The 14,226-nt window shown below is 48.9% G+C and overlaps 1 protein-coding gene across 2 annotated transcripts in view; it reads left to right on the top strand.

Annotated features, from left to right (window-relative positions):
* The first annotated feature begins 11,239 nt into the window (after nt 1-11,239).
* Nucleotides 11,240-14,226, top strand: part of shc1 (SHC (Src homology 2 domain containing) transforming protein 1) — a 27,499-nt gene continuing 24,512 nt past the window's right edge. For both annotated transcript variants that reach the window (XM_063199529.1, XM_063199528.1), the window contains exons 1-2: nt 11,240-12,241; nt 13,971-14,041. In XM_063199529.1, coding sequence (XP_063055599.1) covers nt 11,591-12,241; nt 13,971-14,041 — 722 coding nt within the window. In that variant the 5' untranslated portion in view covers nt 11,240-11,590. The remainder of the gene's footprint in view (nt 12,242-13,970; nt 14,042-14,226) is intronic.

Below are 14,226 nucleotides of genomic sequence, written 5' to 3'. Positions count from 1 at the left end.
CACAAAATGGTCATGCATGGATGGGGAGGGCAAAATGAGGGGGGAAAAAACAAATGCTCTCACACTAGTATTCAGCTTGTGTGTCCAAACGCTCCATTACCTTGAATGGCATTGTGGCCAACCAAAAGAGGAAACTGGTGATTGCATAAAATCTCGATTGTGTGTGTGTGTGTGTGTGTGTGTGTGTGTGTGTGTGTGTGTGTGTGTGTGTGTGTGTGTGTGTGTGTGTGTGTGTGTGTGTGTGTGTGTGTGTGTGTGTGTGTGTGTGTGTGTGTCCATCCTTGTCCTTGTCTGTGCGGATGTCTCGTATCTCATATGTGTGTGTGTACAGGATGTACCCTGTACATGGATGGACATACATGCACAGGCTGGGGCGATGTCCCCCTAATTGGCAGCTGACGATGTTTACAGTGAGACGATGCGATGGACGATGACATCGTCGTCGTTGGGGGGGGGGGTTATTACATTTTTGTATTATTATTATTATTCGTTTTTTTGGCTTTCGCTAAGCTATTATTTTAATATAGTTGCTTTAAGAGTAGGCCTAACTCAAATATATTAACAGTTTTTAAATTCTTACAAAAAATGTTTAAACCTCCTCCAGCTGCGCTACTCTGTCTGCAACAGAGATGGTCGCTCTGCTGTGAGAGAGACTCTCCCCCCCGACCCCTCCCCATCGCCCTTCTTGTCTCTCGTGTCGATGTCGTGCCGCTGCTTCAAGACCGCTACTCTTCCAAACTCCACTGCGTGGAAACTTATTTTCAATAAATTTCACGATGCAGCCTACTAATGCAGCCTACTGCAGGCTGCTAGGCCTACTACAGTGTGTTATTTATCGGTGTAGTTCTATTTCAAGACAAGCTGTGTCATGCCGTTTTTGCATAGGCCTACATAACTTTAGCCACAGTGCAGGGAAGCCCAGAACGTTTGTCAAATGGAAGAGATGAGAACCCACGCGTGCCCTCTCAAGGTTTTGCAAATTACCCGACAGGAATGTTTCTTTAGCACATAGCGAGACTTTTTAATTCATCAATGGAAACAATTGCGGTGAAGCCACGAAGACGTGGGCAGACATGGAATCACTTGCGCTCCCTCTTGACAGTGGGCTAATCAGAAGTGTAGCTTGTGTGGCTACTTCACAAGACATCGCGGAGAGATTAAACATTTTGAGTCGAATTTCCGTTAAACATGAAATGGTAAACTGTCGCAATTGCTGAACGATTTGTTGCTTTCACTTTAGGCTACTCCGGAGGGAGAACCAATGCCTCATGACTCTCCGTTGTAGAAACTTGGGTCACATAAATAAATGTAGGCAATCAGACACTTACTTGAACTCATATGCAGCAAATAATAGTTGGGCTTAGTTCACAAGTTTTTTTTATTCCATTTCACTCTGCTTGAGGCTTGTGTTGACAACCTCGGTCAGTTCAGTCCTGCTACCTGCGCAGTCCGCTGCTACTAAGGATTTTACGGTAATGTTTCAGTTTATTTCAATGCCAAGCACCGTAATGATGACAATAGCAGCGGCTTCAGAAATACAAAGGTAGAGGATTCCTTGGCATCACGATGTTGGCGTCCATCGTGATGCCAGCTGTCCATCGCCGATGGACGATGATATCGTCTATCGGCACAACCCTAACATGCGTATGTGTCTGCTCACTGCGTTCCCCGTACCAGTGTTGGCCGCCACATGTTTGCTGCACCTTGGAAGTGCCGTGTGTTTGTATACTGTAGGCATTCCTACACAGTGCACACATGAACACACATTTACCTCTATGTATGTACACAAAATATGTGTGTATGTATACATGTGTGTGCGTGTATGTGTGTGTGTGTGTGTGTGTGTGTGTGTGTGTGTGTGTGTGTGTGTGTGTGTGTGTGTGTGTGTGTGTGTGTGTGTGTGTGTGTGTGTGTGTGTGTGTGTGTGTGTGTATGTGTGTGTGTGTGTGTGTGTTTGTATGTCCTGGCTGTGTGCACTGGACCTGTGGGAACAGCCGGCCACGTATTTGCCGTGGCTTGGGTTTATCTGTGAACAGCACACACATGAACACGTACTGTATGTATGTACATCTATGCAGGTACATCTGTACGTGTGCATATGTGTGTCTGTGTGTGTGTGTGTGTGTGTGTGTGTGTGTGTGTGTGTGTGTGTGTGTGTGTGTGTGTGTGTGTGTGTGTGTGTGTGTGTGTGTGTGTGTGTGTGTCTGTGTCTGTGTCTGTGTCTGTGCGTAAGCCCTGGTTGTGTGCAGTGTACCTGTGGGGCCATCAAGCCACGTGTTTGCCCCACCCTGGCGGTGCCGTGGTGAGTGTGTGTAAGTGCAAGTGACCTTAAAGGCCCTGGCTCTGGCTCTAGTTCTAGCTCTGGCTATGGCAGTGTTGCAGCAGACGGCTGCAGCGCTCCGCTCCCCTCTGCTCTGTTCTCCTCAGCTCCTTTCTGTTCTCCTCAGCTCCTGTCTGTTCTCCTCAGCTCCTGTCTGTTCTCCTCTGCTCCCCTCTGTTCTCCTCCACTCCGCTCTGTTCTCCTCCACTCTGTTCTGCTCCACAGTTCCCCTCTGTTCCCCTCCACTCCCCTCTGTTCTCCTCCACTCTGTTCTGCTCCACAGTTCCCCTCTGTTCCCCTCCACTCCCCTCTGTTCTCCTCAGCTCCCCTCTGTTCTCCTCCACTCAGCTCCCCTCTGTTCCCCTCCACTCTGTTCCCCTCTGTTCTCCTCAACTCCTCTCTGCTCTCCTCAGGTACCCTCTGTTCTCCTCAGCTCCCCTCTGTTCTCCTCAGTTCCCCTCTGCTCTCCTTAGGTACCCTCTGTTCTCCTCAGCTCCCCTCTGCTCATCGCTCCGCTATGGGAGCCGGCAGGGGGGGAAACGGGGCCGCCTACCGCACACCAGCGGAGAAGCAAGCCTGTCCTCAATTCACTTAAACAGCATAGAGAGAGAGAGAGAGAGAGAGAGAGAGAGAGAGAGAGAGGGAGAGGGAGAGAGAGAGAGGGAGGAGCGGTGAGGAGGGAGATGGATATGAAGAGATAAGGGGGAGAGAGGCAGAGAGAGAGAGGGAAAGAGAGAGAGTTTGAGAGAGACAGAGAGAGAGGGATGAGTTAAAAACAAGAAGAGTAAAGGAAATCTATAGGCGAGCGAGCCATTTTTCTCCCCTCCTCCCTCCCTTTCTTTCTCTCTCTCTCTTTCTCTCTCTCTCTCTCTCTCTCTCTCTCTCTCTCTCTCTCTCTCTCTCTCTCTCGCTCTCGCTCTTTTTTTCTTTGTCTCTCTCTGGCTTTCTCTCTGTCACCTTTCCTGTCTACATATCTATCAGGTTACAAGGCTGTTGGAAAGAGGATGTATTTTTCAAGGTCTTGCTCCATTGCCCATACAGTACATTTCCATACTGTACATCTTCCTCTGTCTGTGTGTGTGTGTGTATCATGTGTGTGTGCGTGCATGTGTGTGTGTGTGTGTGTGTGTGTGTGTGTGTGTGTGTGTGTGTGTGTGTGTGTGTGTGTGTGTGTGTGTGTGTGTGTGTGTGTGTGTGTGTGTGTGTGTGTTGCCGAGCAGGAGTATTTTGATGTATGCAAAACACAATCATAAATAACCAACGCGGCGTGGAGAAGGCTGAGAGACATGCGAGACAGTGGGAGACAGGGGGAGGCAGTGAGGGGAGGGAAGAAAGGAAGGAAGGAAGCGAGGGAGGAAACACGGAGGAGGGAGAGAGTCAGAGAGGTGGAAAGGCACATCAGCTGCGGCATCATTGTGTGTGCGTGTGTGTTGAGTATGAGTGTGAGTGAAGAAGAGAGAGAGAGGCAGAGTGTGTTAGTGTGTGTGTGCCTGTGTGTGAACGAGAGAGAGAGAGGGAGAGAGAGAGAGAGAGAGATAGGGAGAGAGAGAGAGAGAGATAGGGAGAGAGAGAGAGAGAGAGAGTGAGGGAGAGAGAGAGAGAGGGAGGGAGGGAGGGAGAGAGAGCGCGCCAAGGGATGGATGAGGGGGAGGTGAACGGGGTTGTAGGAGGAGGGAGTGTAAAAGGCAGACAGGAAAGGGAGAGAGGGATGGATGGAGGGAGGGAGGGAGGAGGGGTAAAAAGGCACAGACGGCTTTATCTACCGCCTTCACACGCGTGCACACACACAGTCAGACCGGAGCCAGCCAGCGGTGAGGTGCAGGAGAGCGGGAGAGGCGAACGGAGCGAGTGAGGCTGAGAGAAAGGGAGAAACGGGAGAGGATGAACGACAGCAGCAGCAGCATCAGCAGCAGCAGCAGTAGCAGCGGGCGAGGGAAGAGAGGAAAACAAAGAGGCTTCGGTGCCGCGTGCCACTGACACCCAGGACGAGCGGAGGAGAGAAGGGGAAGCGAAGGACGAGTGCAAGCTTGCGAGCGAGCGAGCGAGGAAAAGGGAGAACAATAAAAAGAGAGGGGTCTGACCATGACTTTGTGACAGAGAGAGAGAGGAGAGAGAGCCAGCGACACACAAACAGTCAAAGGAAAGACCAACATTTTTTTCTTTTTGCAGGGAGGGGGCAGGAAAGGAGTACAGGATATACAAAAGAGGACTGTCTGCCTTTTGTTATTCAATGTACTGCTTTGAACACATAGGATATACTATAACACAAACAGCAGGAAATGTTTCTCAGATTGCATGCCTAGACACTGAGTTGTTCCTTTTCTATGTCTCTTTTTTGAAATGATCTTTTTTGTATGCCCTGTCCTGTCCCAGTGACAAAGAGAACAACACGAAATTCATAGAGAGAACTTGACTCACTGACTGACTCCTGATCTGATACCGGCATAGACAGTGGAAGAGGAAGGAGCCCTCTTCTCTCTAGCTTTTCTTTTGACCACACAGCAACATTTCTATCCCCATGTGTGCTTTCGGTCTGGTTGCTTGCGGTAGGGATTCAACCAGAGTTTTTTAGGGAAACTCGACTCAGATTCATAACTGGCCAAAAATCATTTTCACATCAGCTGTACTTGACTACTCTTATACGCGGAGAAGCGCACAGCCAGACACAGACATACAGACACTTTCAGTCAGGGTTTTTTTATGTATTCAGTCTGTGCACTTTGCAGTGCAGTGAATCAGACTCTCATTTTAACTGCTGCTCTAACAATAGCACTTACTTTGATATAATACTTGTCTTACACTCGCACTAGATTTGTAAAATATCTTTTCATGTGTGCAAAAGGACTTTGAGTCATTAGTTTAAAAGGAGATTTTGATGTTTGTTTGAAACATCAAAAGTGTTTGCGCCGGCACGGTGCGAACGTTTGAAGCTGTAGTGTCAGTCGGCAGCGTGCGCAAGCCGGCGCTTTAGCTCGAGTTCACAGTGCCGTCTATATTATTATGTCCACATTGATTCACTTCTCTACAGGCACAACATTTGCAAATCTCAAGAGTTCATTGAGCTCATCAAACATTCTTTGATCCTGAGCCACAGTGCTGTTTCCCCGGCGTCGTTACCCGGTAGCGATCTGACAGAGAGTGCATCAGTCTGCTTCTAAAGGTGCTCTTGTCGATCTACTCATCATCTTGGCACGGCAGCCCTGTCATCTGTTGTTTGGGCTCGCCCGCCGCTGAAATTTACTCCAGCGACAGCCACAGTGTTGGCGGCAGGCAGCATTCCCATCCTAAAGTCACCTCGTCTCCATAGCAACTCCATGTTGCGCGACGACAACTTCTAATTCTGTCCCTTTGTGTCGGGACGTTTTGGCAGTCTTATGCATTCTGACTCTGTCTCTCTCTCGCTGCCGCTCACACGCGGCAACCGGGGGCACTGTTACCCAGGGATACTGGCTTAGTTAAGCACGCCGCTTGATCACACTACAGAGTGCCCTTGTGGCTGAGAACTCTCACTAGTGCGGTATAAAACTGCGGCCGGAAATAGGGTTTACAATTTTCCTTTCTTTGTGTATGTCTCACCTTTGGTAACTAGGTGCTAAACCAGTGTTCCATTTTGTTTTCCCCGCCTGCCCTCCCCTCCCCACACGTGACAGCCCGTTGCTCTTTGAGCGAAGGCCTATTCAGTCTTTTTGTACACCGTGCGACTTAGATATTGTAGATATTGTAGCTGTTATGTGTAGCTTCTGTCGTGCATTTTTGTGTATATGTTGTTTAAAAGAAAAAAAAAGTCTGTAGGACTCTCAGGCACTAGGGTCGCCTCTAAAGGGGGACTCTACTTTTCACTGTGTGGCAGCAACCTGCACTAAAATCACCACAGTGAACACCAAAACCCATTACCAGGTCGCACGCTAATCTTAACGACCTGCACTGGTGCTCATCTTTGTGTACTTTTTGTGAAAAACTTTGAGTCTTTTTACTTGCTAGACTGTATATGTAGTACACATACCCATACACACAAACACACACACACAGGTGCTCTTTTTGTGGTGCTCACTAACAAAGTGGGGCTTGTTCCAATGAGCAAATAGCTGTTTACTTTAACTTGCATCAGGACACTTCTCCGTCGTTACCTCTGACGTATGTTTTTTCTTTTCTTTCTGGTTAATTTTCAAACTCTCTGGCATTTAACCACATTGCATTTACTAACTGACACAGTTGTTCAGGGGTGCTTTGTAGTTGAGGAGATTGGACAAGTGTAATCAGCCTTTTCTTGTCTGGACATCCTGACGACAGTACCAGTTTCTTTACTTAATTCTCAAGGGACCATTGCCTCCACACAGCAGTCTGTCCCTCTTTTGTCTTTGTTCTTTTATTTGGTTGTAATTGTGAATTTACAAGCTGTTGTTTTTATCTTAATTTTGTCTGTTTCAGGTGTGTTGCGCCTGTACCTCTCGTAGACTGTGTTGTTTCATAGTGCTATGCTGTGTTAAATTGTGTGGACTGTTCCTAGCTCAGTGCACTGAGTTCCTCTGTCTCATGCTGTGAAGTTGTGAATTCCATGTTTTCTGCTGCAATGTTACATAGTTTCTTATTTTATGCAATCAGATTCCTGACACAGCAGTAGACCGCAGTAGAGAACGGCTGCTTTGATCTCTCTCAGCAAAAGACCACAGGCTAGCATCCATAGATCGTAGGCTACTCTGAATTCAGCTGAAGACACGCCTATAGGCCTTAAGAGTTTTTCATCTTCACAGTGCAGATCAATGTCACCCCCTTTCATAACAGGAGGACTCCTGTATTCAAGATACATCAGCTGATTATTCATGATGGATGGTATAAACCGGCGTCTTTGTCTTACTTCAGCGTTGTATCTTCTCCCGTGATGCTGACCTCATTGTCACTTTGAGTCAGCCTCAGACGGCTCGGTCATCCAGTGCGGTCAGTGATTGGGATTGTCTGAAGTGGCAGTCAGTACCTAGGGCAAGGGACTTGTGTCTGACTGTGTGTGTGTTTCTGTGGAAAGACAGGTGACTCTGCTGCCCCGTTGACTTCAGCCCTGTGCCATTCAGGATCAGTCCATTGGGGGGAACTCGCCGCCTTCTCTGTTTGTTTGTGGGGAAGAGAAGATCATCTCTGGAGGCCTGAGGGAAGATGTCAAGTGCCGTCTGGTCTCTTGTCTTCTCCGCCTGCCGTTCAGTGTGCTAATACTGATACTACCACTTCGAGCTCTCACGGGAAGACGGAGCCATCAAGAGTCTCTCCACATTGCCCACGCAGTGACTCTCGTTGCCGTGGCCGGTGGTCATTATCATTATCACAAAGTCCCATTTTTCAACTATCACATCTCCCTGCTGGGCTATTTATAGCGGAGAAGTCTGACTAATATTCTAGAGAGGGAAAAAAGCCATTACCAGTAGGTTTTTTTTCTTGTTAGTCGTTATTAGAGATCCTTTTCTTGAAATCGGCCAACTCTGATTTAGAAAGATTGCGGTTTGACAATTTCAGGCAATCTCATACTGTAATTGTGCTCAGACTGTTGTTGTGTTATTACTTCATACGCAAAAGTCAATGCGCTGATTTACATTTCAACGATGTTTCTGTGTTGATAATGCATCCTCGGGAGGTCCTGTAAGGCATTTAGCAAGACACTGTGGACTCGTTAGTGTGAAATTAATGCAGTTTTCAAGTCGTTAAGGGGTTAGGTTCAATCTCAGGTTCTGAAGGCTAGAAACATCATCAGTGACTGAGCGTGTGCATACGTGTGAGCACATGCATCTTAATGTATCCGTGTGTTCAGGGTGTATTTGTGTGCGGAGGGAGACCGGTAGGGCGTTAAGATAATGAGGGTGTGATTGATCTCATGCTCTAACAAGTCCATGCTTCAGGGAATCCTGGGAAAGGGGCAGCAAATTGGACCAATCAGGTTTCATTAGCCCTCCCAACAGCACGTCCTGTGAAGCATCATCATCATTGCTCCAGACAGCCGGTGATCTTCTCCTCCTCCGTCTCTTATCTTTCCATCAGCTCTCTCCTCTCTCTCCCTCTCCCTCTTTTTCTGCCTCTCTCTCTCTCTCTCTCCCTCATCTCTTCCAGTGAGTGAGCCAGAGAGAAACGGGGCGTCACTCAGTCACTCGTTCTCTCTGAAACACACACACACACACAAGCAGCATTGGTCTTTACTCAAATTAGATCATATTCTCAAGTTTCCGCACTTAAACCCAGCAAGCTCAGTCTGTTTGGTTGGAAACGTGTTGTTGTGTTGTGTTGTGCTTGGGAAGGGTAGGAGGAACCAGTTCCATGGTGCTCTAGTTTTTCTAGTTTAATCCCTGTGTTCTCCTGTTCACTGTTGTAGTGGTGGTTGCCGGTGTGTGTGTGTGTGTGTGTGTGTGTGGGAAGGAGAGGGAGAGGAGGGTCTCCATGCTGCGACTGTCCAAAGCCTGGCTTTGGCTTACCCAGCAATCAGCCATAGGCACTATGTTGAGCTCTTAATACAACCAGGGAGAAGGACTGCAAACTTTTAAGTTGCATTCTTCTTCCTTCGACCAGCCTTCTTTTTTCTTTCTTTCAAGTGTGATTATATTATATATCACTTTCTATATTTGTTTACTGTATGTGTGCGAATACTCACTTTTATGAGACACTTTTCTGTTGTGTTTGGTGAATGAAGCTACCATGAGGTAGTGACAAAAGACAAGGAAAGTCCGTTTTTAAATAACAATAAGAAAAGAGAAAAAAGTAAAAAGGCAAGCGCATCAAGGCAGCCTGGAGAACGGCAAGGTAGAAGAAGTGGGAGGAGGAGGAGGAGGAGGAGGAGGGCTGGACGAAGTGGAAGTGGAGGCGGAGAGGCAGCGGCCAGAGGAGAGGCAGCCGGACAGGGAGCAGTTGGAGAAGAGGAGAGAGCTGCATCTGAGTCTGGACCAAGGGCTGAACCAGGAGCAGGATCAGCAGCAGATCATCGTGTGGAGGAAGCGCGAGGAGGTGCTGGAGAGGGAGCGGGAGCGCGAGAGGCAGCGGCTGAGGGAGGAGGAGACGCGCCGGCGCCTGGAGCAGGTCATCGTCTGGCAGCTGCGCGACGGCTTCCACCAGCCGCCACGCCACAACGGGGTGGACCACCACCACCACCACTACCAGCAGCAGCGAGGTGGAGGAGCAGGGTGCGGGGACGGCCGAGGGAGTGCACACCAGAACGGAGGAGGAGGAGGTGGTAGTGGAGGAAGTGAGGCTCAGCCGGAGGTGATCTGGAAGCGGAGAGAGGAGGAGGACAGGGAGAGGGAGAGGGATAGGGCGCGGGACAGGCAGCAGCAGCAGCGCGTGGCAGGAGGGGGCGAGCGGGGACAGTCGTCCATCTGGAGGAAGCGAGAGGGGGACTGAGAGAGAGAGAGAGAGAGAGAGAGAGAGAGAGAGAGAGAGAGAGAGAGAGAGTGGAGGAGGAGGAGGAGGAGAGTGGCAGAAAGAGCAGAGCCGAGCTGTGTAGTGTTGTGTAGTGCGTGGGAAGGTGGGAAGAAGAGGAGGGAGAAAGGAATACAGAACACGCGTGGTTTGAAAATTGGACGTACACACACACGCGTGTGTGTTGGTGCTTCCGGGTGAAAACTCTTGGCTTGCCAAGGGAGTGTGTGGGCTGGTCTTGTTTGTACGGTTCTGTGTGTGTCGTGTGTGTTTGTGAATGACTGACTGCACTCGCTCCATCCATTTGTGTGTAATTCACACATCTTTTCCGGCAATGCTGTACTACTCTGTCGGATGACTGATGCTATATCATTAAGTCCTCAGGGAGTACAAATCCATTACTCCCCTAGCTCAGTCAGTCAGTCAGGTTCAGCTGCTACAGTGACTGTGTGTGTGTGTGTGTGTGTGTGTGTGTGTGTGCGTGCACGTCTGTTCATGTGTGCGTGTCTCCAAACTCTCAGCGAGTCCCAGTCTTGGGCACAAATCCTGTGTTGAATTCAGCCAGGGTGAGTGTGCGCCACGGTGTACAGTTCTCAGTGTTCAGTCAAGAGTTGCTCCTGAAGAAAAGAGCTCTGTTGCTCCGCGTCTCGCTTCTCCTGAGCTCTCTCTCCGACACATTTTTTAGCAAGAGTCCCTGCTCTTACTGTACAGTAGCTCTTCTACATCCTTTTGCTTTTTTCCCTTCTCTCTCTCTCTCTCTCTCTCTCTCTCTCTCTCTCTCTCTCTCTCTCTCTCTCTCTCTCTCCCTCTCTCTCTCTCTCTCTCTCTCTCTCTCTACCCCTCTCTCTTTCTCTCTCTCTCTCTCTCTCTCTCTCTCTCTCTCTCTCTCTATCTCGTTCTCTCTCTCTCTCGCTCACTCTCTGTGTATTGATCTGTCTGTACAGTGCATGGCTCTTTTCCCTGGCTCTCTGCGACTAATAGGCTTTTTTATGGGCTGGCCATCCAACAGGAATCGCTAGAGTATAGCCCTGCAGAAATACACGCACACACTACACACACACACACACACACACACACACACACACACACACACACACACACACACACACACACACACACACACACACACACACACACACACACACCGAGACATAGATGTATGTTGAGTTTCTGGTTTTTTTTCCGTTGTTGTTGTTAATTTCCAGACTGACAATCATGAGTAGAAGTGGTGCTGTAGTGATCTCTATTACTATGCAGGCTCTGCCGCCTTCTCTTCCCATAACTACTTGGGTAGTCTGAGCTGGAACACAATCCCTTATTGCACTTCTCCGTTTTTATTATTCTTCTCACTATTTTGTACTTTTTTCCGCATCTCTTTCTCTCTCTCGCCCTCTCTCCTCCTCTTTCTCTCTCTCTCTCTCTCTCTCTCTCTCTCTCTCTCTCTCTTTCTCTCGCTCTCTCTCTCTCTCTCCCCCCCCTCTCTCTCTCTCTCTCTCTCTCTCTCTCTCTCTCTCTCTCTCTCTCTCTTTGTCTGTCTTTATATACTGTGTATATGTATGTGTTCTACCTTGTACAGCTTTTGGGTGTTGTTGCTTTTGGCTACATTCTGACAGTGGGACAAAATAACTGATTTTCTTTTTTTGGGTGGGGAGAAAAAGAAACATTTTCAAGGATGAAATCGACAGCGTATCGAGAGACTCAAAGGACGCGAAATGCAAACAGAGGCAGCGTGTGCAGTGTAGAGGAAGAGACTTTCTGCCGGCCCATTGAATAGCATTTAGAGAACGCGATAGCTGCACCCTTCCCCCACCCCCGTTCAAAACCAGGCCCTGTCATTGCCCCTGGACTCTGCCTGGAACCATCCATCCACCCATCCACCCAGCCATGGAGCTGGTCCCCAAAACCAAGTACAGTCACTTCAGGAGCGAGTCCCTGAGCTCGACGGAGGAGAGCAATCCCGCCTCGGCCCCCCTCACCCCTCTCACCCCTCCGGGCATCCCCTCCTCTCTCTCGTCCTCCTCCCTCACCCCCATCCTCCCACCCACCTCCCCGCGACAGGCCGAGAACAGCCCCACCACCCTCTGCTCCTTCTTCCCCAGGATGGGGGCCCTTCGCCTGGGTGTCTCAGCCAGCCTGCTCCCCGGCCTCAAGGGCTCCTCCAGCCGGCCCGTGTCCGGCGAGGCCCAGGCCGTGGCTGGGGTGCCGTCGTCGTCATCCGCCCCTGATCTTCCAGGGGCGTCTGCATCATCGGCTACCCAGGGCAGAGAGGTGCGGGCCAGGGAGAGGGCCGTAGAGCTCCCCCTGGCCCCCCTGGGTCCTCTGGGTCTGGGGCTCCCCGTGCTGCCGCTGCTAACCACCCCCTCTCCGCAGGACATGAACCGGCTGGGGGGAGCGTCGCGGCGCGTGCGCGTGGAGGGCGGTCAGCTGGGCGGCGACGAGTGGACGCGGCACGGCTCCTTCGTCAACAAGCCGCAGCGAGGGTGGCTGCACGCAGACAACGTGGTCAGCACCAGCGGCGTCTGCTACAAAGTCAGGGTAAGAGGGTTCACACACACACACACACACACACACACACACACACACACACACACACACACACACACACACACACACACACACACACACACACACACACACACACACACAAGGAGTATGTGTCCCTCTGAAACACACACACACACATCGAAATATTGTAGCTGTAGTGTGAGTCTTTAGACTAAGTTCTGTTTACAACTTCCTTGGCCTGAATATATTTACAGTACTTGTATCATCCATCGTGTGCACCACAGTTAATTTTACAACCTTGAAACTGAGAGACGTGCCCTTCAGATTGTTATACTGCCCTGTTGCATGGTATAATATAATAATTGATGATGAGTTTATGTGAAAAGTTTGGTTCTGACTGGGAGCCACAAATGTCCACAAAACTCCACATGCACATGCAGTGCTCACACGCCACTATCTGCATGTGATCATCTGAGCTCTTCATTGCTCACAATTTTGTTCCATGCAACTCCAGTAACTACTCGTTGTCTTAACTTTCTTTAATGACTTGATGACTGTTAGTTTTTAAACAGCTGTTTCGTAACGCTCTTAAACAAAAACAAATTGCCCTTGTTTCCTTGTTTCTAATTTTGTTCTCTGCCGATCAAGCAAGCAATCTCCTTCTTATCAATTAATTACCTTCCCATTTCCTATTAAGGAAGCTAATTAAGAAACTAAAAAGGCAGTTTTAATTGTTTCCGCTCTGGGCGCAGTGTTTGGGGTATTGAATGTGACACAACATTTGAATATGGCCATAGTTATTATATAGTGCAGTTTAATCGTTTCTGCTCTGGACACCATGGGCCTATTCTACAAAGCTGGTTCAGGAGTAAACCATGTTAACTTAAGAGGTAAATAATTTAATAGAAAAGCCTGGAGTCCTCATTTTCTGAAGAAAATCATCTAATAGAAGAGCCTGGAGTTCTCATTTTCTGAAGAAAATTAGAACTCCAGTCCCTTCTATTACATAACTTACTTTACAAACATTACTTAACTTAACCTGGTCTACCCCTGAACCAGCTTTGTAGTATAGGCTCCATGTTTGAGGTAATAAACATAACAGTGTGTAAAAATGGCCATAGTCATGCAGTGCGTGCAAAGGGAGCATGCATCTTTGGCAGAGTTTCCTTAATGACCTTCGGGATTAATACAAATCTGTTGTACGGTTTTCCATGGAGTGTGGAAATAGACTGGCTGACCTCAGGTCAGTTGCGTCCTGTGGTAACCTTCAGCATTAGCGTGGTGTAGAAAGATGACCCAGGTGGCTCTCCGTCCGTCCTGTTTCTGTCCTTCCTGTTTCTCAACGTCTGTCTCTCTCACACTGCCTGACACTCTCTGCAGCTGTCTGTGTCTGTGTGTGTCTCTCTCTCTTGTGCGTTCTCTCTCTCTCTTTTGCACGCTCTCTTGTGCTCTCTTTCTCTCTCTGTTCCTTTCTGTGTCTCTCTTTTTATTTCTCTGTCTGTCTCTCTTGCTCTCCCTCTCTCTCTCTCTCTCTCTCTCTTTCTGTTTCTCTCTTTTTATTTCTGTCTGTCTCTGTCTCTGTCTCTGTCTCTGTCTCTGTCTCTCTCTCTCTCTCTCTCTCTCTCTCTCTCTCTCTCTCTCTCTTTCCTCCCCTTCCTCTCTGGCCATCTGTGTTCCTGTGTGGGCTTTTATGGTTGCAGAGAAACAGGAAGTAGCCTGTGCTGATGTGGATGTCACTTCCTGTGTGTTGTCTTTGCAGTATATGGGCTGTGTGGAAGTGCTGCAGTCCATGAGAGCCCTGGACTTCACCACCAGAACTCAGGTCACCAGGTCAGAACGACACACACACACACACACACACACACACACACACACACACACACACACACACACACACACACACACACACACACACACACACACACACACACACACACATACACACACACACACACACACACACACATGCACACACACACAAACTCACATGCACAGACACACACTCAACAACCAAC

The sequence above is a fragment of the Engraulis encrasicolus genome, chromosome 5 (genome assembly GCF_034702125.1).
Source record: "Engraulis encrasicolus isolate BLACKSEA-1 chromosome 5, IST_EnEncr_1.0, whole genome shotgun sequence".
NCBI classification, from domain to species: Eukaryota; Metazoa; Chordata; class Actinopteri; order Clupeiformes; family Engraulidae; genus Engraulis; species Engraulis encrasicolus.
The sequence above is the reverse complement of the archived record's forward strand: the minus strand, read 5'-3'. Positions and strand labels throughout refer to the sequence as shown.